We start from the raw sequence: 22,009 nt of genomic DNA on the forward strand, positions 1-22,009 counted from the left end.
ACAAGATATGGTTGTATAATCCCAGGAAGACCAAAGGGAAGTCTCCTAAGTTGTCTTCTTCATGGGAATGCCCATATGAAATAGTGGATTGTCTCTCAGAGTGACTTTGCAAATAAACTGTGGTTGGCGAGGTAAGCCGAAAGTGGTGCATGCCAATAGGTTTTGGCATTATCACGGTCCAGGACTTTTCAGTTAGAATGAAATGAACAACAGAACAAATGACGCTGCTGAAAACGTGTCACATGAAAAAGCCACCTTCGAAGAAGAAACTTTACCCAGTCTTTATAAGGAAAACAGTGAAGCCATTAATGAAGTTTCTACCACTGATTTGACTACTACCGACAATGGAACATTTCCTGATAGAGCAGATGAATCTCACGTAAAGAAGTAGCCAATAAGATGGAAACCAGTACGAAAGAAGAAACGTCCTGTAAAATTAAGAGACTTTGTTGTATTTTAATTTTGTGTTTGTAAATTCTGTCCATTTAATTAAGTTATTGTTAATTATCTGTTAGTTTAATGTAAGTGGTCATTGTTCTTGACGAACAACACTAAGGAAGGGGCAGTGTTACAGCAGGGATGTCACATGACGCTGCTGGCGCATGCTTGACTGAATTTCTCGAATTGTCGGGGAAAATTTGGAGATGCCTCTTCGTTAGTATATAAGCCTGTCAGTGAAAAGCCAGGGTATGGATAAAGCGAAGAGTAGTTACCGTGAGTTCTGTGCAATTTATGATTCTGTTAGTTTCAAGCTAATGAGCCATAAAGTGTGTGTTTTGCACTTGTAGAGAGGAAAGTTATGGAGGTTGTGAATCGCTGTGATTTATAGCGTGTATTATAAAAGTTGTTAAGTTTAAAGTGACGAGAAACGTATTGACTGTGGAATTACTATGTACTAAAAGTTTGTATCGAGAAAGATACAAACTTTAATCAATAAAGGACTTGTATCACTGAAGTTCCTCGGAAAGAATTTCTACCGGAAATTAAAAAACAAGCAGATACGTAACAATATAATAAGTTTGGATACAGTTGGACAACTGAGTTGGTAATCTGGGTAGATTAGTGAGTTTCTTAATAAGAAAGGTAGTAGTAATTTTTTGTAATAAATGCTGTGGGTAGCTGTTATGTTTTAGAATGTCCAGTATGAGAAAAATTTCTGACTGTAAATTAAGGTACGTGGAACACAGGTTTGTTTAATAAGCATTTTACAATATTTCTTTTGTACATGAATGGGGTAAATCTGTCAAATTGTATAAGGAGTCTAGTACACGTCTATTTTCTATATATTGATGTACCAAATCTGCTAGTGTTGTGGTTAATAAGAATGTCTAAAAAATGTAAATTATTATTATTTTCAGTCTCGCAAGTGAATTTAATGGCAGGATGTTGTGAGTTCAGGTATTCTAAAAATTTTGAGCAGTGAAGTATATTGTGAAACGAACAAAAGTGTCGTCTGCAAACCTTCTTTAAAAGATAGGTCTGAAGTCAGTAGGGCAGGTGTCGAGCCATTTCTGTTCGTGAGAAATATATTAGTTAACATTTGACCCAGCGGGTTGTCCATCGCTATGTCATCTATTTGTTCAAAGAGAGTGTTGTTGAATAGGAAATGTAAATTCTTGGTTGTAAAGCCCAACAAGTTCTTAATTCGAGGTCCAGCAAGGTCATTCAGCGAAATATCTTTACATGAAAGATGTTCAATTATTCCATTTATAGGTATATTTGTAAAGAGGGAAGTAATATCAAACTAACCATAAAGTGGTTTTTGGAGGGGGGTGGGTTGACATAATTCACTTGCAAAGTGGGAAGACTGAGAAAATGTGAATTCTTTGGTAGTGAGTGGCTGTAGTAGAGGTACCAGGAATTTCACAAGTTTGTAAGTGTGCTTCTTGAAGGCTGAAAGAATGGGTCGGAAAGGTGCCTGCTTTATGAATTTTAGGAAGACCATATAAGATACCACGACGTGAGCCTGTTGAACAATGAGGCAGCAATATTTTCGGATACGATATTTTTTGTTTTTAAGTTTTCTTGGATATCTTTGGATTTTTTTCCTCACGTTCAATGTTAAGGGATAAAGAGTCATTGTTAATGGATTTTAAGTTTAGTAGAGTCGTTAAGAATAACTCGCATTTTGCTCAAGCAGTAATTTTTGTTAAGAATAACGATAGCACTGCCTTTGTCGGGCCGTGTAATGTGAATATTTTTATTTAGTGACAATTCTTTTAAAATGATATTTTTTCAGGGCTTAGTGGGTTAAGATTTCTCTTAGCATTGAAATTATAAAAAGTAAAAAAAAGGAAATATTTTTATTTTAGTAATGAAATTATCACTGAATTGAACAATAGTTCCTTTATTGTACATAGGAAGGTCTTTTATTTTTCTGTATAGCAAATCGAAAAGGTAAAGAAAATTAGCCAAATTCAGTTTATGTGGTGGAAGAGAGAAATTAAAACTTTAAGCTAGGGTGGATTTACACTGATTATTTAGTGTAAAATTACTTAAATTAACAATCAGGTTCTCAAGGTCAAAGCTGGCGGGAAAACTGATGGTCAATTTACACAACTTCAGATTTTGAACATGTTCATGTCGGGAATATTTTTCGTCGTTGCAGTTGCGTTGGCTTCAATTGTTTATTACAAACTCGTTCTTTTTCCTACTATTTATAACCAAAATAAATAATTTGCACATCGATATTCTGGATTGAGGGTAGTGTCTTTAGTTTCCTTCTCAATACTCAATAAAGCAGGCAGTTATCTTTGTATGCTTGTACAGTATACCTCTAAATTCCAAACATCCTAGAAGGATAACCAATATTCAAACACCTAAGATGTTTATTGGATCGGCTCCGAACCATATACCGTAATAAACGTTTTCATAGATTCAAAGTGCAATCTTATTACCCTGGGGAATTTTCGTTGTAAACACTAGTATACATTAGCTGACAAGTTCCACATCGTGTTCTCGGAGCAGGGGGTCAAGTCGGCTTATTTCTGTGTGAGTGTTACTTTGCTCTCAAGAGTATCGTATTAGGGTGTCACATAAATAGATTTATACTTCAGTCGTTGACAGTAGAATATAAACAGAAAATAAATGTGAAATGTTTAGCAGTTCAAACTCTGAAAAGAAGTACTTTGAAATTTTGTGATCAATAATAAATAAAGAAGGGCACAGCTAATCCACAATTGAGACATCCTTTTGACAATGCTCCATGTCATGACATGTGCAACTTACGAACGTCCTGAATACAACAAACAAAATGGTGGGGGAGGGGGGTTAAAATTCCAAAACTTAGTACGATCAATAGGGAAACCAGCTTTGCGTGGCTCATTTGTGATATTAAGGGCACCTTGCTATAGAGGGCATTTGGAAGCAGTCTGAAAATTGCCCTTAATGTCGAGGTTCTACTGTAGATGAGTGTAATCAAAAACTGCTAGAGATGCTTTGAAGAGTGGACATGTACAGTAGTGTAGATGTTGAGCCTTTCAATAAGCTGTATGTATTGTCAATGTTTCAGTCAAAGTTCTTGATCCAACAGCCTCTTTTGACAAATCCGAAAAGCTGACGAGTTTTACAAATTTCGGTTTGATAGTTTAAGTGGAGAAATTTCGGAATAACATGTCAGAGTTTACATTCTGAAAGGAAACAAATGTTAAGGTTGACTTTTTTCAAAGTTAAAGTCCTATTTTTTACAGGCATGGTATACTTGCAGCGATTCATTTCCATATCGTCGAATCAGGACATTTGCAATCGATGTGTTCTGAGGAAAACTAAGTTTCGCAATAAAAAAGGATAACAATACTTAAGATGAACAACATTGTTTATTTACAACAGAATGGGACACAGATAAACTTTTCGCCATTCTACACATTGTTTTAACTTAGCGAAGACAGGCTAAAGAAGGAAGAACAAGAGTAACAGTAGAAGTGGTAAGATAGATTGTTTCAACGTATGAGAGGCAGCTTAACATAGGAAAAAGAAGAAGAGTGACAGGTGAAGAGACAGAATAGATTGTTTAAACACATGAGAGACAATCTGACAGTGGAAGAAAAAGAAGAAGAGTGACAGGTGAAGAGACAGAATAGATTGTTTAAACACATGAGAGACAATCTAACAGTGGAAGAAAAAGAAGAAGAGTGACAGGTGAAGAGACAGAATAGATTGTTTAAACACATGAGAGACAATCTAACAGTGGAAGAAAAAGAAGAGTGACAGGTGAAGAGACAGAATAGATTGTTTAAACACATGAGAGACGATCTAACAGTGGAAGAAAAAGAAGAAGAGTGACAGAATTGGCAGAGTAAGATGCATTAACGTAAGAGAGCTAATGCATTGGATCTACTTATAAGTAACACTTTTTAATATTTAAACGTTACGTACGTTTCAGTATTTCTTGTTGGACTATTCTGGTATCTAATAATCTTATATTTTAGAAACACCTGACACTTTTGTATTTCAGTTTTCTTCATAAACGCCACTTGTAATTTAGGAAATTGTTTGCCTTCCCTGAATGTCGCGAATATTTTCACGATAGTAAGCGTTGTGTAATAAGTTTCAACATAGTAAATAATATGTCGTATATTCCCCGTTCTCGGCGTGAAATTTTTGAAACTAGATTATACATTTAGATGTCGTATATTCCCCGTTCTCGGCGTGACATTTTTAAAACTAGATTATACATTTAGATGTCGTATATTCCTCGTTCTCGGCGTGACATTTTTAAAACTAGATTATACATTTAGATAATGGCAATATTTTATCTCCTTCCCGAAAACAGGTAATAATCCTTAAAATTAACGTTAAATCTTCAGAAGCGGATGATAAATATAAAAACTTTTTTGACTTTTCACTTTTTCATAGTTAAGTGCTCTTACAAAGCTTGCCTACAGAAAAACAATATTAATATTCACGAAAAGTACAGGACAGATGTTTTGTTTTTTCTAAAAGGATTTGTCTCTTCATGTAACCAAGAAGACTGGTATCCTGTTTAGTTTTTTTTAATAGGATTTTTCTCTTGATGTAACCAAGGAGACTGGTCTCCTGTTTAGTTTTGTTTTCTAATAGGATTTGTCTCGTGATGTAACCAAGGAGACTGGTCTCCTGTTTAGTTTTGTTTTTCTAATAGGATTTGTCACTTGATGTAACCAAAAAGACTGGTTTCTTGTTTAGTTTAGGTTTTTCTAATAGGATTTGTCTCTTGATGTAACCAAGGAGACTAGTCTCCTGTTTAGTTTTTTCTAATAGGATTTGTCTCTTGATGTAACCAAGAAGACTGGTCTTCTGTTTAGTTTTGTTTTTTCTAAAAGGATTTGTCTCTTGATGTAACCAAGGAGACTGGCCTCCTGTTTAGTTTTGTTTTTCTAAAAGGATTTGTCTCTTGATGTAACTAAGAAGACTGGTCTCCTGTTAAGTTTAGTTTTTTCTAATAGGATTTGTCATATGATGTAATCAAAAATACTGGTGTCTTGTTTAGTTTAGGTTTTTCTAATAGGATTCGTCTCTTGATGTAACCAAGAAGACTGGTCTTCTGTTTAGTTTAGGTTTTTCTAACAGGATTTGTCTCTTGATGTTACCAAGAAGACTGGTCTTCTGTTTAGTTTAGGTTTTTCTAATAGGATTTGTCTCTTGATGTTACCAAGGAGACTGTTTTCCTGTTTAGTTTTGTTTTTTCTAAATGGATTTGTCTCTTGATGTAACCAAGGAGATTGGTCTCCTGTTTAGTTTTGTTTTGCTAAATGGGTGAACAGCTATCTTCAACAACCTTACAAGATTAAAGATAGGGAGGGGTAAAATACATTAAAATTACAAAAGTATGATTTTGATTTGAAGTTACTTTATTTATAACACAGCATGTACACTCGTGGTCTACAGCAATTCGTTCACGCAAAGAAAAGTCACTCACAAAAGTATCCATGGAATCACGGTGAAAATCTTTAACAGTTCAGTTATTGTGATTTATATATTGCAACTATAGCTTGGTTTAAGACTTTTGCAACTTAAAATATAATATATTAAAACGTCACGAGAAACATTCTATTTGTTAAACTTCTTATAGCTAAACATGAAATTCTATTTCTAACATGAAGGAAACGGATTACTTTTGTTTCCGTGAATTATTAATATCAATGTATTTAAGTCATCCCGTCGGTGTTCACTCCACAGTAGGACCGCTTTATGATCGTTATCTGGTTAGGGGTCAACTTACCAGATTAATACTTTGTCCTGGAACGAGCAGTAAGGACGAAGGATTTGTTTGTTGTTTTTAGTCCAAGCCATCACAAGCTTTCCACTGAGTAACCAATGCTATTAACTTATTCATAAGTGAAAACTGCATGTGTTTAGAATACTTTATATAAGTATTAAGCAAGAACCTATGTAATGTCTTCTGAAAGATTCAATAGCGTCTACAGATGAACTGAGTGCAATACAGAACTAATTGTATTAACAATGAGCACTTTGAACAAATAACGTAAACATCAGTCGTAGCTACAAGGCTGATAGAAGTGTGAAGACTAACTGAAATAGCAGTAGTGAAATTTAACATCAGTAAAGAAGTTCATCTACTTCATAATGATATAAGATATATGAACTGTTAAGTAGCAGCAGAATTAGTGATCAGATTGTTTTTCAACATTGCAGAAGAAACATTTAACTTTCGTCGTGTGATTTATTCTTTCTCTCTAGCCTAATTCAATAATTCTCTTGTTGTAACCTATATTAATACTTATATATCTTTTATGTTTAGTCACCAAGTGAAACAATATATCAGTATTTAATCTTTATAATCCATTTAATTTGTTTGTTTGTAGTCAAACACAAAGCTACATAATGGGCTATCTGTGCTCCTCTCACCTCTGGTATTGAAACCCGGTTTCTAGCGATGTAAGTTTGTAGATATACCGCTGTGCCACTGGGGGTGGGGGGCAATCCATTTTAAAAAGACGAGCAAGAGTAACACGGAAAAGAAAGCCAATGGTTATGTTCACGGTTAGTTAGATGTTAACAAGCAGGCTTCCTCCACTTCCTCTTGTAGCAGAAAAGTGGCTAACCGTGTACACAGGCATTTTTTTCCAGACAGTAGATGTAATAATTAGTTGTGTCAACTGGTATGAGCGACATATGTAATCTATTTGGATCAAAATGTAAGAAGAGTGATCAGTGCAGAAGTCAAAGACAGAAAGCAATGTTTGTTGATTTGATTTCAATAAAACCTTCAAACTATCTTTTAACTGTGACCAAATTTAAAATTGCAATTAGTATCGATAAAAAGATTAAGGTGGCTATCTGTGGAGGTTAAGCTAAAAGTAAAGAAACACAGTCTAAATGTTTATAGAGTTACTTCCTTTCTAGCGTGAAATACGTGTAGTCATTTTGCATCATAATAAATGTTTAAAAAGTGATTTAACTAGGATCAAGAATAGAATATACCCTAAGCTACGTCCACTACGTCTTATGGTACTTTACTTTGGAGAGAGTTGTTAAGTTACAGTGATTTGACCCAAATCTCAGCCAGGAGATTATAACAGTTATGTTGAGGTCAAATTTGTCTCTTACTCTGAAAGTTTACAATTTGTGTGTCTTCAAAACAAAATTATTTCAGTATTAAAAAACAATCAGGATGTAGCAATGTACTCCCTGTAAGGCACTTTCCTGACCACGTGCGTATGGTGCAACATATAGAGCTGTGAGATTATGTACACACACACACACAAAATGTTTCCAGTCATTAGTTTCGAAAACTCGTATATATATATATAATATTTTAATTTAAATCAACTGAAATTTTTAAATTAAACTGACGTAAAATCACGGAGCTATCCTTACAGATAAATAATTTGTGTTTGAGATTTGAGAAACACTTACTCTTAACTTAAAATGATGGTATTGTTTGGTAGACGTATTAGGCTTGTCAGTAATTTACAACAGCTACATAAAGGTGTTCTTGTACTTTTCAATAGAGTTGCCAAAACTCTCAGTTGTTTTGTTCACAGCTTTCGTAATTATTAAATAAAATATCTGATAATGTCTGGAGTTCCAAGCTAATCACCAAAACAAAATGCTTAATATAATATCACCAAACAGGAACATGATATCATCATTCAAGAATAGGCTGAGTTACAGGACTTAGCCACAAAGAAACAGTCTGGTTTATAGAATATCATCAAACAGAAACAGGATATCGCCACACAGGATTACAGGATGTCGCCACAAAGAAACTGGGTATATTTGAGGATATCATCGCAGAGAAAGTCTCGAAGGTTAACATTATTTGTTTTTAGAAAAGCAACAATGAAATAACTGCTTCACCTTTTCCCTAACCTGTAAAGAAATAGGAACATATTTTATGATTCATTAAAAATTCAAAACAAGAAAACGTTATTTTCAAACTAGAAAAACAAGCGCTCCCCATCTACTAGTATTATCATTATAGGACCATTGTGATAGTGAAAATCATTTCATTTGGCACTAAGATTACTCATAACTAACTTTTAAAAAAGAAGAATAGAATCATTAATTATAACAATAACTTTTTCAGTCATTATCATACTTTGGCATATTTTAGAACAGTTTTTCGCTATTAACAATAAGATAAAAACTATAAAATTGTCAGAAAGAATTTTTCAGATAAATAATTATTAAAATATTCAAAACAATGTTATCTGTATATTTAACACTTTATACTTGTGTTGAAGCACACTAATGTCAGTAAAACGAAGTAATCAGAATCACAATGTCAAAGAGAAGGAAACCGAAATTTGTTTGTTTATTTATTCATTGTTAAGCAGAAAGCTACACAATGGGCTATTTGACTATACCCACTACGGGTATTGATACCTAGTTTTTAGCGTTATAAACCTTCAGATTTACTGTTGAGTAACCTTCTCTCATGACTTGATACAAGAAATATGATTAGGAAGAATTTTACTTGTTAATGATGATAACATGTTTTTAACTAAAGTAAATGATGTAGTGAGAAGTTGAAGAACGCTCGGATTAGTTTTATTTTCCATATAAGAAAAATATGATCAAGTAAAATTTTAGTTAATTAAAGTAAGGTTGATGTGAGCAGAGAAAATATTTAAGGAATTAAACTGATCAGGCAGTTTTCGTCATCTGGTGAACAGATTTTTATGGATACTTTTTACAAGTAGATGTTGGGGAAAAGTTCTAATTAAAGTAGACATTTTTTAACTGAAGCTTCAAAACACGAAAACTGAATATTTGTTATGAAAAATTATTTGTGTAAATCAAAATTAATGGACAAGAGGGGGTTATTGTCGCTAACTGAAAAACTATAATTAGATGAAGTACAGTCCTGAACAAAGAATATGGTTGATGTACTCTTTGAATGTACCCACTGCGGATATCGTCTATTAGGATAACATGATTAATACATATCAGTCGACATATAGAAGAAAATGCATACAAGTATATGTATGTTGTGTTGACGTCTATTAAAATTTCAACTACGTAGAATCAAGAAGTGTAAATAACTTCAGGTTTTAAATAATTCAACACTATACAAACTATAGATTCAAATAATATCATTTTTGGTCAAAAAGTATGTCATGCAAATTCAAAAATTTTGTACTTGCTTTTCAGTGATGTGACACGTAGTATCCTTTAAATAAGCATTTTAATACAACATGTCGATTTTTTAATATGGAATGCAGAAACTGATTTAATATGACAAGTAGAATTTTCAATATGGTAAGCAGAGACTGATTTAATGTACTATGTAGATTTTTTGATATAGTATGCAAAAATTGATTTAATTAATATGGCAAGCACATTTTTTTAATGTGGTATACAGAAGTTGATTGAATATCATATGGATATTTTTAATATGGCATGCAGAGGTTGATTTAATACGACATGTAGCTTCTTCAATATGGTAGGGAGAGATTGATTTGATATGACATGTAGATTTTTAATATAGCATCTAGAATCATATTAAGTCAATCTCTGCATATCATATTAAAAATGTATATGTCATATTAAATCAGTCTCTCCATACCGTATTAAAAAATCTACATATCGTATTAAATCAGTCTCTGCATACCGTATTAAAAAATCTACATATCCTATTAAATCAGTCTCTCCATACCGTATTAAAAAATCTACATATCGTATTAAATCAGTCTCTGCATACCATATTAAAAAAACATTTTTAATATGATATGCAGAGATTGATTTAATATGATGTATATACATTTTTAATATGATATGCAGAGATTGATTTAATATGGCATATACATTTTTAATATGATATGCAGAGACTGATTTAATATGATGTACATTTTTAATATGATATGCAGAGACTGATTTAATATGGCATGTACATTTTTAATATGATATGCAGAGATTGATTTAATATGGCATATACATTTTTAATATGATATGCAGAGATTGATTTAATATGGCATGTATATTTTTAATATGATATGCAGAGATTGATTTAATATGGCATATACATTTTTAATATGATATGCAGAGACTGATTTAATATGATGTACATTTTTAATATGATATGCAGAGATTGATTTAATATGATGTACATTTTTAATATGATATGCAGAGATTGATTTAATATGATGTATATTTTTAATACGATATGTACATTTTTAAATATGGTATGCAGGAATTGATTTAATACCATATGTACATTTGTGAAATATTGTATGCAGTAAATTTACATAATATGATACATAGAGTTATGCAGCATAACAAGTAGACTTATATAATGTGACATGCAAGTTTATGCAATGTAGCGAATAGATTTATGTAATATAAAGAACAGATTTATGTACACGAAACAAGTAAAGTTGTGTAATGTAACAAGTAGATTTATATAATATGAAGTACATTTAGGCAGTGTAACAAGTAAAGTTGTGTAATGTAACAAGTAGATTTATATAATATGAAGTACATTTAGGCAGTGTAACAAGTAAAGTTATGTAATGTAACAAGTACATTTATGCAATGAAAATAATAAATGTATGTACAAGAAACAAGCAGAATTGTGTATGTAACAAGTAGATTTTTAGTAGGTAGGTAAACAATGAATTATAAGTAAAAAAATTTATTGATGGTGGAACATACTACATGTTTCGACAGAACATTGGTTTGTCTTCTTCAGGTATTCAATAAAATTTTTACTTACGTTTATAAATCGTTGTTTGCCTACCCATTATTACATTAGCATAAGGTGCTTCCTTACTGAAGTAGATTTATGTAATATGAAAAATCAGTTAATGCAATGCAGGGTTTTGCAAATGTTTCCTTATCACAACTTGCAGTATTCTATACTTACGAAATTTATAACACCAGAGACTAAATATGTCAATAAACGAACATAACTATCTGTTTAGATGTGTCCAGTTGTTGAGCGATGTTTTTCAAGCACAAAATCAAGTTGTTTTTGATTGACAGTCAGGTTTGATTCTTATATTTAAACAAATGTCTAGAGCTATTCCAGTTGTTGAAGTAACGTCTATGAAGCATAAAATCAAGTTGTTTCCAAGTGACAACCAGTTTCGGTGTTTGCTTTCAAACGAACGTGCCATATTACAGAAGGAATGTTGACTATAATTCTGAAATTACTAAGTGTGTCTACACGAAATTTGACAAGCTTGTAATCAAATGTACAAAAGTATTTGTGACATGTCTGTGAATTGACAACATCAGTCTAACACAGATTCTGTCAAATCGAAATGCAGATTAATGTTCATATGAAGAATAAAAATATTTTGGTCCAATGTACAGTTTGAATATTGCATCTATCATCTCCAAAATACATATCTACAATTTTTCAGTATCTCAGCGTATTTTAACTGGTATTTACTCTCCTCTACCACTAACTGTTGCTAAATTAAAAATGTAAGGTAAAATAAATGGTTAATACTTATAACATTAAATATATACTACCATATTGAATGACACTCTGTAAAAGGTCGTGGCTGCACACTTTGATCCTATATGTGCATATAGGATTAATAGGTACCATTCTTGAAAACCCTGACATATAATATTAAAGAAATTACAGAATTACTTCATACTACCAGTTACAATGCTCAGTATTGTAGTCGCTTGTGTAAAGACCCCCGTAATAATACTTCTTTTATTTTGTAGAAAGTTTAGGTGGGTTACAGATCTCTGAAATGTATGTTGATCTAATCAACACATTACTTCTATGTGGCATGCTAGATGGGTTAAAATGAATACCTCTTGGTTTCCAAGCGAATGAAGAATGAAAATAGCAAAACCAATTACAGCATTAATGATAGCAAAAGTGCTGTAAAGACCAATATTCTGCTCATAGTCTGACAGCATTCCCAAAATCCAAGAGGAGAGTATTAATGGCATCAAGATCAAATTAGATCTCTGATGGATCCTAGAAAAAACAACAACAACAGTGTATATTAAAATATCATTCTCTAAATCTATAAGTGACTAAAAGCGTTGTATGATATTGTTTCTATGTCATTAAAATGGCCTTAATTGACTAAAAGCGTTGTATGATATTGTTTATATGTCATTAAAATGGCCTTAATTGACTAAAAGCGTTGTATGATATTGTTTCTATGTCATTAAAATGGCCTTAATTGACTAAAAGCGTCGTATGATATTGTTTCTATGTCATTAAAATGTCCTTGCTACTTACAATTGGGACACCAATGAATATATGGGAGTCCTCCAAATAAAATTAACTTGAAGCAACACCAAAAAGAAGAAAAGTTGGTGGACTGGAAGTTATTAACATAGATAATAGTTTATTTGAAGTAGCAAAATATAGATTTTACTGGTAGTTACCGGAGGATGTTTAACAAAATCCTGATCTATTAGAAGCTACTTAAAATTAATTTAATGATGCTTATTAAAAAACTTCAAATAAAATTCTAATAGCGATAATATTGACACAATATGTTTTATATTACTAATGGTTTCCGATAAACCTTTGGATAATATAAAAATTAAAGGATTAGAAGGAGAGAGAGAGAGAATTTACTTTTATATAACATACACTTTCGTACCCTAAACGCCCCACATGCTAAATTAACCTTCATAGTTTGTCTATGCTTGTTAAGCTGACGAAACCTCTGTTCTGTTCTTCTAATACATTTCCATTTTTTGCTAAGATTTTAAACTTTGAAATTCATCTTTCAGATCCAACTTATCACTTCTGCTCTGAAAACCGGCAGTGTACATTCTTTTTTATCCAGCATGAAACCGGTTAAACAATAGATTCCTAAGCCAGTTTATAAAACCAGAAGTTAGCTTTATAAGAGTCAATAAGAACGTACAAATATTCTAGAATTGATACTTTAACTGATATTACTCTCAACCTGCACTGAATATCTAGGTTTGAGAACGTTTTAAGACTTAACAATTAGTTTTGGTGATGTTCTAAGACTTAATAATTAGTTTTGGTGATGTTTTAATATTAATATGTAAATATTTTCCCATAACATGTTAAGTAAAATGTCTGTGGTCATTTAACGGTCTTGACATCAGACAGGCAGTAGCATTGTCTACGTAGGGATGGCTAAGATTGTTCATTGAAGTGGTATTTTAAATATATCCTCAACAGATTATCAGAACTTAACAATACTATACAGTGTTTCCTTTTATAATAATATCTATGTAATGACTGAGCCACAAGTTCTGGAAATGTCTGGAAATATCTTAGCAAAGAGTTTTAATTTTTTGCTCTTCTTTCTTTTACTTCCTTTTTATTACATGATAACTCAAAAACCAATTTCACTAAGGTGACACAGTCTCGAACGGAGTATCCGCTTTCATAAGTATTATTAATAAATAATAATAATTAAAAAGTCATAATTCTAGTGTAAACGATGTTATCATTACCCTTTGAAGTTAGCTTTCTTACAGAAATTTGGTGTTCCTTTAAAAAATTTAAGTACAGGGTGAAACAGGAATTACCAGCTAATAATAGATAAATTACGAATATTACAGTTGGAACCTCACTGTACTTAGAACTTGGTTATAAATACAACCTTTCTAAGTCTATTGAAATACTACATTAAAAAACAAGTAAACAAATAAATAAAAAACTTTTCAAAAAAGGAAATAAGTTTAGGGATGGCTAATATCAGTCCTTCAAAAACAAAGCAAACAAGATAGTAGGGACGGCATTTGTATCATCCACAGGCAAGAATTAACATATAGCAATATATATATAACTATTCAATCACAACTGAGTTTAATTTATCATATTTTTGTCTCTTAACATTCTACTATACTATGTGCCTGTGCTATTATGCAAGGATGATGCAAATGTCATCCCTGCTATCTTGTTTACGTTGTTTTCGAAGGATTGATATTAACAATCACTATATTTACTTCCTTTTTGAAAAGTTTTTTCTTTACTTGTAATAAGATACGTATTTATTTTTTTACAGTTTCATTCCAAAGATATGCCCACAATATTTTTGTATTGAAAAGCCATAAACGCATGTATAAACATTTTATCAATGCTAAATAGCTTAAAAGCTACGTTGATAAATCGCAGTTACAAAGCCGAACTAAGTTTCAGTCGTTGAGCCCAAAATTATTAGAACAACTAAGCAATAGAAGTTTGATTACTTACCGAGCACTGAAAAGTTGTCTGCCATCATACGCCTTTAATGGTTTGTAGTCAGAAGCACCCGCAGCTTCTAACAGGATGAGGTTCAAAAGACAGATGCAGCACACGGGACCGTATTGGAGGTAAACCAGAGGCTTGTCCATCTGTAGCCAGCAACTGGGCAGTGGAGAAAGTTATAAGATCTAAACAGTGTCTAAAGTAGTTCTTGTTGATAATTATTATGTCATGTGTAAAGTAGCTTGGATAGTTGGCCGATTGGGAGGTTTTAAATAACACAATATCACTAAGAACGATATTCAGAAAAAGGAAATACTGAATTTCTTGGAGTATGGCAAATATCAGCGTTCAGTTAAGCCTACTTTCTAAAAAATAGTTTCCTCTTCTAAACTATAATACTTTCGTCTATAGTTGTAAATTGTTGTATTTTAGGTGAACAAATAATCTTAATGATGTTCTACACAAAAATATTTCACAATCTACCTATAATGCCTGTTTTTACATTAAATGGTTACCTGAAATAACTAAAAAAGGTGAAATATGTCGGATACACAGACGCAATAACTTTATTTAAAGATTGTTGTTATTCAAATACCAAACAAGTAAGATTAGTAAAAAACGATTTTGTACATTATAAGGCTTGTCCCTTTTTACAGTTTCCAAAACAAATTTTAAAAAATATCATCCAGATGTTTATTGATTTTTTTCTAGTTTTAGTGAAAATCTTAATAGGATACTGGTGAATACTCTAGACACAGTCTGAATTTTTGTAATAGCCTGTTTATGCTTTCATGTAATATAATTTATAGTATTTGTTTGGTTGTTATTAAACACAATGGGCTATCTGTTCTCTGTTCATCACGACAATCAAAACCTGATTTTTAGCGCTATAATCTCTCAGACTTATCGTTGAGCCAACTTGTATTAACATTTAAGTTTTTATAACCGCCGTACGAGAAAATATAAACATATGGCATCTGTGAATCATAATGAATATAGCTATGCCTAATATTTCTGTAATTCTAAATAACATGTCATCCATGATAGCTGTTATGAGATTACTTTGTTTTTACTATATCTTTGAAAAGAATAACTGTGTAACTGACAAAGAGAACATTTTATAATAAGCATTGCTACAAGTAAGATTTAGAACAAATACACACTTAAACAGATGTGAAAAAAATTTAATTGTATTAATGCATTTTAATGAGTCAAAAATAATGTGTATATCTTTGCAAAGTACAAATATGGATATACCTTTTCTGCGTATTTAAATAAAATTTAAATATAATGTAACATCAACTGATTATTGCAATTTAGCCACTCCATTCCAAGTACTTACTGATATTCACTACCATAGTCTTCCAAGAAAAAACTGATGGAACCCACAGTAACCAAGGCAGGGACACCTGAAACAATATTTTAAATATGTGACTAGAACATTTTTATATAAATCATTGACAAACTAAGTAAAATATTAGCCTAATTTTATATTTGAACAACAACAACAACACTAGTGTTATTTTTTGATAAAAGCATCAAATAAGTTTTGTTGCATAGAGGATTATTTGTATAATATGGTGAGAAAATTATAAAGATGCAAACTTTTCATTCGTACTTATATTCAACACCTATCTACCGTCTTGTAACGTGATTTGGTAAAATAAGTATCTGACAGAGAGCGCTAAAACTCATAAACTTCAGTTACTAGCCAGATTCACAAATAATTCTACTTCTGCTATATGATAAACGTTTTACCCAAGCTCACGTTAGTAGTTTATTATACCATAAAAAGAATGCCTAAAAATGTCATGATTTTTCATTATTACACTGCTTTGCATCTACTCTGGAACATGAAAATTGAACAAGATTTATAGCTTAGCATATTTGTAACTGATTTCCTGCGAGTGTGGAATAGAAATATTCTCTTTAAAAAAGGCTGTGAAACCACTTTTCGTGTTTAATGACACATGTATGATGTGTTGTTATGATGTTAGGTAACCATATATTCAATTGTGCCACGTAATACTCCAATTTATGAAGGTAACAATAAGAAATGGGAACAGCTTGATGTGGGGTTAGATGAATAAAAGATAAGATATTATGTATTACACGAGATTTTTTTATTTAACTGTGAATCATTATCATTGCCTTGTTGTGGCTCTTTAGTCTGTGTTAGTTACAGTGGCAAAGACCGTGATAGCAAAAATGCTAGTTAGAGCCAAATTGTGTCTACTCCATTGGATCTCGTTTCTTACACGCCCAAAATAAGTTGAGGAGAAACAGTTACATAGATATGAATAACATTTCATATAATGAGATAAGGAAGAACTTGAGAAAGTGGACCCATATTACTTCACTTTCTTCCACTGCAAACAGATGTTTTGCCTACAATGTCTTCCTACAAATATCTCAGATTTCTGTCCCCCTTTAAACAAACATCCACCCTCGTCTCTGTTTCCACCAGTGGCAATTTCTGTTTCTCTTTATGGATAAACAAATATCCACCCCTGTGTCTGTTTCTACCATTGATATCACAGAATGACTGGATCTAGTCCTATTGGCCTCACTTTGTTTCGCACTCACTCACTGGAACCTTAGGTATTTAATGAAGACCTGCACATTCCATCTAATAGACCTACCATGGAGAATAATGAAAATATTATCATAAATCAAATTTACATAAAATCTATTTAAACAGATGTCTTAAACGTTATGTGTGTAAATGGTTATAAATATACAATAGAATTGGCAAGGGTTTTGTACTGATATGGATGATATTATCGTAATTTTCCGTTCCAATTATCACGAACAAAAGTCAAATTTTCTTTATCACCAATAGTAATACACACCTAGATTTATGCGATTCAACGGTCAAAGTAACCTTTTGATGACAAGAATGTTAGACTGCCCATATAATCTTTAACTGCGCATTCGCTGTAGTGCTTGCTATGTCTGCAATAATGGCTGGAAAATAAAACATTCTCACAAACCAATTTGCAGCTGATGTTCATTAGTTATGGCCTTCTGTAACAGCTTTTCTACAGCGGGGTAAGTGTTCTGAAATATTTCCTCCTTGCGCGTACGCAAAAATGGCAGTTTTGATTTCATAAGACAAATGTAAAAATATACCATGAAATCAAAGCCTATCACAACAAAGCCGGATTTGCTGTTTACGGTCAAGTAATGACACTTAGTTCAATGCTTAAAGAAGACGGGCTGTTTTAAGATTTAAGAATACATGTAACAACTTATGACAAAAATTATTTTAATTACCAGGTGGACATGACAAGTGGAACTTTATTTTTTAAGTTTATGTCCCCGTAAACAAATGAGATTAAAGGCTGTAAAAATTGTGCTTTGCTTGATTAATATCTATATTATAACGATTAATAGCAGTATAAAGGTGTCGTGAGCTACACATTTCAACCGTTAGGATGGCAGCAAAATGAGCAAGCTACACGGCAGCTTTCACACTTAAGGTGACAGAAATTGCTGAAAACCATGGTAACAGGGCGGTGGCATGGAAATCTGATGTCAACGAGGCAAATTTTTCAGTGAAAGTCAAAGGACAAGCTGAAGTCCCAAAGTAAGCAAGCAAAGGCTCTTGGACGTGAAAGTCTCAACACTTACAGCTTGAGCAACAACTTCTGGAATATATTCACCAATGTCGAGCATGTGGGTATGCAGTCAGCACCACGGAACTTCATTTGAAAGCCTTTCATATCACGAAAGGTTTGGATTCTAGTAGCAACTTTAAAGCACCTGCAAAGTGGTGCTACCTCTTCATGCAAAGACATGGCATATCCATAAATTGAAGCACTTCAACTGCACAACATGTGCCTAATGACTTTGAAGACAAACTCTGTGAGTACTAGCATTACGTCATAAGGATGTAAAAGAAACACCACTATATCATTTCTCATATTGCTACCACGTATCAGACACTCTTCACCTTTGAGATCCCATTCAGTCAAAACATGGGTATCAAAGAAGAAAAATCAATAACAGTAAAATCAACTGTCAACGAGAAGAATCGCTTCACTTTAGGGGCATAGGGAGATGGGATAAATATGCTGCCATATATTATATTCAAAGGAAAAACTCTCCCAAAGAATGTCACATGGCTACAGGGTAAGATCATCTGTACGCGTAGAAAAGGCTGGGTGGATGAAGGTTTGACCAAAATTGGTTACATAGCATTTGATGCATAGGCTCCTTTCTGGAATGTCGTATGCTGGTCCTCGAAGCTTTGAGTTTTCAAAGAATGACGTGCATCAATTGTATCATGCATTGAAAATGTAATAAGTGGCTCTACTCTGGAGAATATGCATTTACACTATCAGGTAACCAGAAGAAACCAGACTTACTACTCATTGCCCAATGGATAAAAAAAACTCTGTGATGCCATTGATCCAGTCTTACTTCAGCGTGACTTTCACAATTGTTGCCTCACAAATGGGTAGCTCAGAAGAGACATCCTTTGGGATGAAGCTGCTGCTGCAGTAGATAACAAAGATTAAAACGATATACATGGTGATGCCATTTATGGTGACAACGAGACCGTAGAGAAGTTGCGCCTACTATTCGAGGACAGTGATTTAAAATCAGAAATGAGCTGTAGTTTTGTATATAAAACGTAAAGTAACGATAACTAGTTTTGTATTTCCAAACATTTCTAAGTGTGCATGTAAATAAATCTTAAAAATCACAAGGCTTAGCTTCTTGATAATTTCATTTCAAAAATCATGTTTAAAGACGCATAAATTGAATGAAAACGAAAGACAATTCTCATTTATGCCTTGAAACCAGAAATAATTAATAAGACATGCCATCAAAACACAATATTTCTAGTAGATTTGCATTATTGTTCTTAATGCTTGTCAAAAAAGGTGATTTGGACTGGCTCTAAAAAGAAAAAAGTGTAGATTTGTTACCATATATTATATGCACCCTAACTTCTAGATAAAGTTGTAGTGAAAAGAATGAGTATTATATTCGGAAAATGAAGGTAAGACCTTGGTCAATTCATATTACCCTATATGTCTTTCTTTGTAAGAAACATTTCTGAAACCTTCTGATAGATTTCACAATTTCAAAGTTTTCTTTAATAAGAAGAAACAGTTTATGTAATAGGCACGTACATGTGAGGTTATCAATACTGTTTGACCAACATACTTTATGTTTTTTTTTACCCATCACCAGTAGTAGACATTAATTAAACAAACCTTAATAATTTCACTAAGCAGCTTCTGTTTTCTTTTACCACAGCCATTCTGTATTATATACACAAGAGGCAGATTTATGGAGCATCTTCTCAATGATCATAACTTATCTCTGCTGAACACCAGAAATTCCATCTATCTTCATGCTCCCTGTTAGGCTTTTACTAGCATTAATCTGCCAGTTTACTGTTCTCCTTATCTCTTTACTTCATTTATTGGGTAGTGGATGATTATTCACAATGCAATGGTCACTTTTCCATCATTTTAAGAGCCCAATGGCGTCAGTTGTTGCCATCTGATTCATGTGCACAGTGAAAGACTGAGAAAGCCCTCTGAAGTGTATCATCTTTCAATAACTGTGTGGAAGGTCTGACAAACCACATTATCTGTGCAGTTGCATTAATTATCCATAAATCGTCGACATTTTTTTCTATTGTATCATCATTTATGATGAACCCCTGAAAGCCAGGAAGCAAAGCACACTCAGGAAAGTAAGATTTTGGGGTATCTTCTTTAGATATTGTACTCATATCAACCTTGTAGTCTTTGAAAAGTTTGAATCTGGGCCCAGAAGCTCGTATGTCAAAGCCAAAGAGAATCTTCAATCAGGCCCTCTTTTATTACCAGTGTAACAGGCATATGGCACAGAACCTAGCTGCTGCTACTAGCCTGTGTAGGGTATGGAATGTAAGGCTCCCCTCCCCTTTGTATAACCTTGAGGTAGCACCCTAGGCAAGTACCAGAAACCCCGGAGCACTCTTCCTCCCAAACCAGGGATATGGTGAAACCATTGACGAAGCAGGATGGTGAATTACATTTTCTGCTGAAAGCTTGGTTTAACTGAGTAAACAACAGAAAAGACGTGCTGTAATTAGTTTGAGCACTGCAATCGGCAGGATCAGTGCTGTTAGTTATGTACAGCCACTGGTCTAGGATACAATCACTCTGAATTAAAACCCAGATTGTTCTCCCACCAACTGTCCTGCCATAGTATTCCTTAGACCTGAGAAGCTCAATTTGAGGGTGCATCTACAACTCGTACCTATTCCTGCACTTTAAGCAGAAACAAAGGCTTGGAATGGGGAGAAAGACCTGTGGCAATGGGTGGCCGATGGTAATGACAGGCTTGAGGAGCTGGGGATCATTAATCGGTCATCTGCATGTAAGTGGTTGGAATGAGATGAGCATGAATTGACGAAACAGTTTTAATAAAGCAAGGTTCTGTTTAAGTGACCAGACAGCCCTATTAAGGAATGGTTCTGCCTGCCATGGAAAGGGATGCTCTGATAAAAAAGGGGTAAACATAGTCTACTCAACTCATCCTGGATGGGCTACCACACCCAGTGGGCCTCAAGTTTTGTGGTCGAGTAATTATATGAAAAGAAAACTCAAACTTGCAAATTAGAAGGTCAGAAAGCTTTCAATGCACTGCTCTAGTTGATAAGGAACTGTATAGATATAGTATCGACATAGCTGTGCTCCAAAAAACATGGTTCAAAGAAACAGGGGAACTTCAGGAAAAGAACTATATCTTCCTTTGGCCCAGCATGGGTGACAAAGGGAGAAGCAATGCAGGAGTAGGATTTGTAAAAACCAATCATATAGTCAAACAAGTAGAATCGTTTCCTGCTTGTATCTCTGAAAGGCTGATGAAGTTGCAACTCCCGCCTGTCCAAAAACAACTTCATCACCATTGTATCAGCTTATGCATCAGCAATGACAAACGAATCTCACATAAAGTTCTATCTGACCCCAAGGAACCTCTTGGATTTGGTTACTGGTAGTGAAAAACATTTAGTCCTTGGAGACTTCAATGCTCGTGTTGGTTTGGATCATCAAACTTGAAACCACATGTTAGGCCACTTGAGGAGAGGAAAATAAAGTCAAATGAGGAATTACTTTTTAGCTTCTGCACTGAACTAGATTTGGCAATAACAAACATATTTTTAAACTCTCTACAAAATGGTGTGTTCCCAGCGATGGACTATACTTCAGTATGTTCTAATACATAGGCAGGATCTTGCTGATGTTACGTCTACACGAGCCTTGTGTGGTGTGGACTGTGACATAGACCACGCACTTATGTGAACAATCTGCAGACTAAAAATCGCTCCCATTCGGTGCAAAAAACAGCGAGTTGCCTCTCAGAAACTGAACATAGCGAAATTATGGAATCCTTCTTGCA

At 33.4% G+C, this 22,009-nt stretch overlaps 1 protein-coding gene across 1 annotated transcript in view; it reads right to left on the reverse strand.

Annotated features, from left to right (window-relative positions):
• Positions 1-5,809: 5,809 nt before the first annotated feature.
• LOC111088464 (putative adhesion G protein-coupled receptor E4P) overlaps positions 5,810-22,009 on the reverse strand; it is an 85,613-nt gene continuing 69,413 nt past the window's right edge. The window contains exons 9-12 of the mRNA XM_022398675.1: positions 15,942-16,008; positions 14,606-14,758; positions 12,220-12,388; positions 5,810-8,313 (exon numbers count right to left, since the gene is read on the reverse strand). Of these exons, the coding sequence (XP_022254383.1) occupies positions 8,260-8,313; positions 12,220-12,388; positions 14,606-14,758; positions 15,942-16,008 (443 nt within the window). The 3' untranslated portion in view covers positions 5,810-8,259. The remainder of the gene's footprint in view (positions 8,314-12,219; positions 12,389-14,605; positions 14,759-15,941; positions 16,009-22,009) is intronic.

The sequence above is a fragment of the Limulus polyphemus genome, unplaced genomic scaffold, assembly GCF_000517525.1.
Source record: "Limulus polyphemus unplaced genomic scaffold, Limulus_polyphemus-2.1.2 Scaffold3823, whole genome shotgun sequence".
Taxonomy (NCBI): Eukaryota; Metazoa; Arthropoda; class Merostomata; order Xiphosura; family Limulidae; genus Limulus; species Limulus polyphemus.